The following is a 1578-nucleotide window of genomic DNA, read 5'->3' as shown; positions in this document are numbered from 1 at the left end:
TTTTTTTTGCTGAGCTAAAGGAGTAACTTCACTAACTGGTAGCATTAGTAGGTTGTTTTCTTATATTGGACCAAATGTTAGAGGGTATTAAAGGCACACACTTTGCAAGTACATTATATGACTTGAAACTCCCCAGTTTCTAATGTACATACCATTTCTTATGCACGATGTCCTTGCTTTGCAGAATATACAGATCCAGTTACCCTCCTCCATTTCCAGGATCAGTTATGGGAGCCTGGTTCATCTTTGACATGGTTGGCTTCATTTTATTGGACATGGTGGGGATCCCAGGGAACCTAGTCATCCTCTATGCCTTCACCCACATGTTAATGTGCCATAGAAAAGTCACATCCTCTGAAATTATCCTGAGCAAGCTCGCGCTTTCCAACCTCCTGGTTATCCTGACTCAGGGGATCCCCATCACCCTCAAAACCTTTAGGCTTCAGAACATGTACAATGACCTGCTCTGCAAAATTACCCTCCATATTTACTGTGTGGGCAGAGCCATGACCATTTGCATCACCTCCCTGCTGGGCTGTTTCCAGTGTCTCCTCATTGTCCCATCTCCTTGCAAATGGTTGCGCTTGAGAGAGAATCTGCTGAAAAATCTCTCCTCAGTTATGATTTCCTTATGGTGCTTCAACCTCTTTGTGTGCAGCACTCACCTGACTTATTCCTCCTCCCAGGCTGTTGCAAACTCCTCCATCATCAAAAGCCACACAGTGGTGTACAACTTCTGCTGCGTGGTGTTCCCCAGCCGCCTTTTGTACTTAGGAAACGGGGCAGTGTCCATCATTCGGGACTTGTTCTTCCTGGGAATCATGACTCTTTCCAGCTGCTACCTTCTCTCCATGTTTTATCAGCACAGGAAGCAGGCAAAACATCTGCTGGGGCTGCACACAAAGCATGCAGAGATCCAGGCAGCCAAAGCCGTGGTGGCTCTGTTAATTATGTACCTTCTCTGTTTTGGGCTGGACACCCTCTTCTGGATCTATACCCTCTCTGCGGACCCAGTCTCACTGTGGCTCATTGATGCACGGAAGTTCCTTGATTCCTGCTACTCAGCCATCAGCCCACTGGTGATTATCCTGACCAACAAGAAGGTACAGACAGGTTTGAAATGTGCAACCAGGAGGAGACCGTTATCAGGTGCAGAAAGTATCTCAAAGTACATCCAATGAGAAACAAATGGGCCAGGTAGCAACTTTCAGGCTTAAGGCTTATTCAGCTTTGTTTTTAATATTGTGTGTGTGTGTGTGTGCACACAGAGCAATTTATACATCAAGTATCTCAGAACAACAAAACAAAAGTAAATTCTCCATGAGACAGAGTGAAAACACAGGGTAAAAAAAAAAATCTTGTATTTGACTGTACACCCAGGCAATAACAAGAGAGGAAGGATGGTCTTGTGATTAAAGCACAAGTTGGGGAAACCTGGTTTGATTCCTACTTGAGCCATAGACTTCCAGTGTGAGTAGAGAAATAAACTAGTTTCCTTCCATCTAAATAAGTACCGAAGTTTCACTAAATATACTGAATATATTCAGTAAAAACTGGGGTACATTTTCTGAAATAGTC

The 1578-nt window shown here is 44.0% G+C and overlaps 1 protein-coding gene across 1 annotated transcript; it reads left to right on the top strand.

Annotated features, from left to right (window-relative positions):
• The first annotated feature begins 227 nt into the window (after positions 1-227).
• LOC140901204 (olfactory receptor class A-like protein 1) lies at positions 228-1181 on the top strand. Its single transcript, XM_073319618.2, has one exon. It carries the CDS (start codon positions 228-230, stop codon positions 1179-1181), a length of 954 nt encoding a protein of 317 aa, XP_073175719.2.
• Positions 1182-1578: the final 397 nt, after the last annotated feature.

Source organism: Lepidochelys kempii, chromosome 21 (assembly GCF_965140285.1).
Source record: "Lepidochelys kempii isolate rLepKem1 chromosome 21, rLepKem1.hap1, whole genome shotgun sequence".
Taxonomy (NCBI): domain Eukaryota; kingdom Metazoa; phylum Chordata; order Testudines; family Cheloniidae; genus Lepidochelys; species Lepidochelys kempii.
Note: the sequence above shows the minus strand (reverse complement) of the source record. Positions and strands in the feature narration are given on the sequence as shown.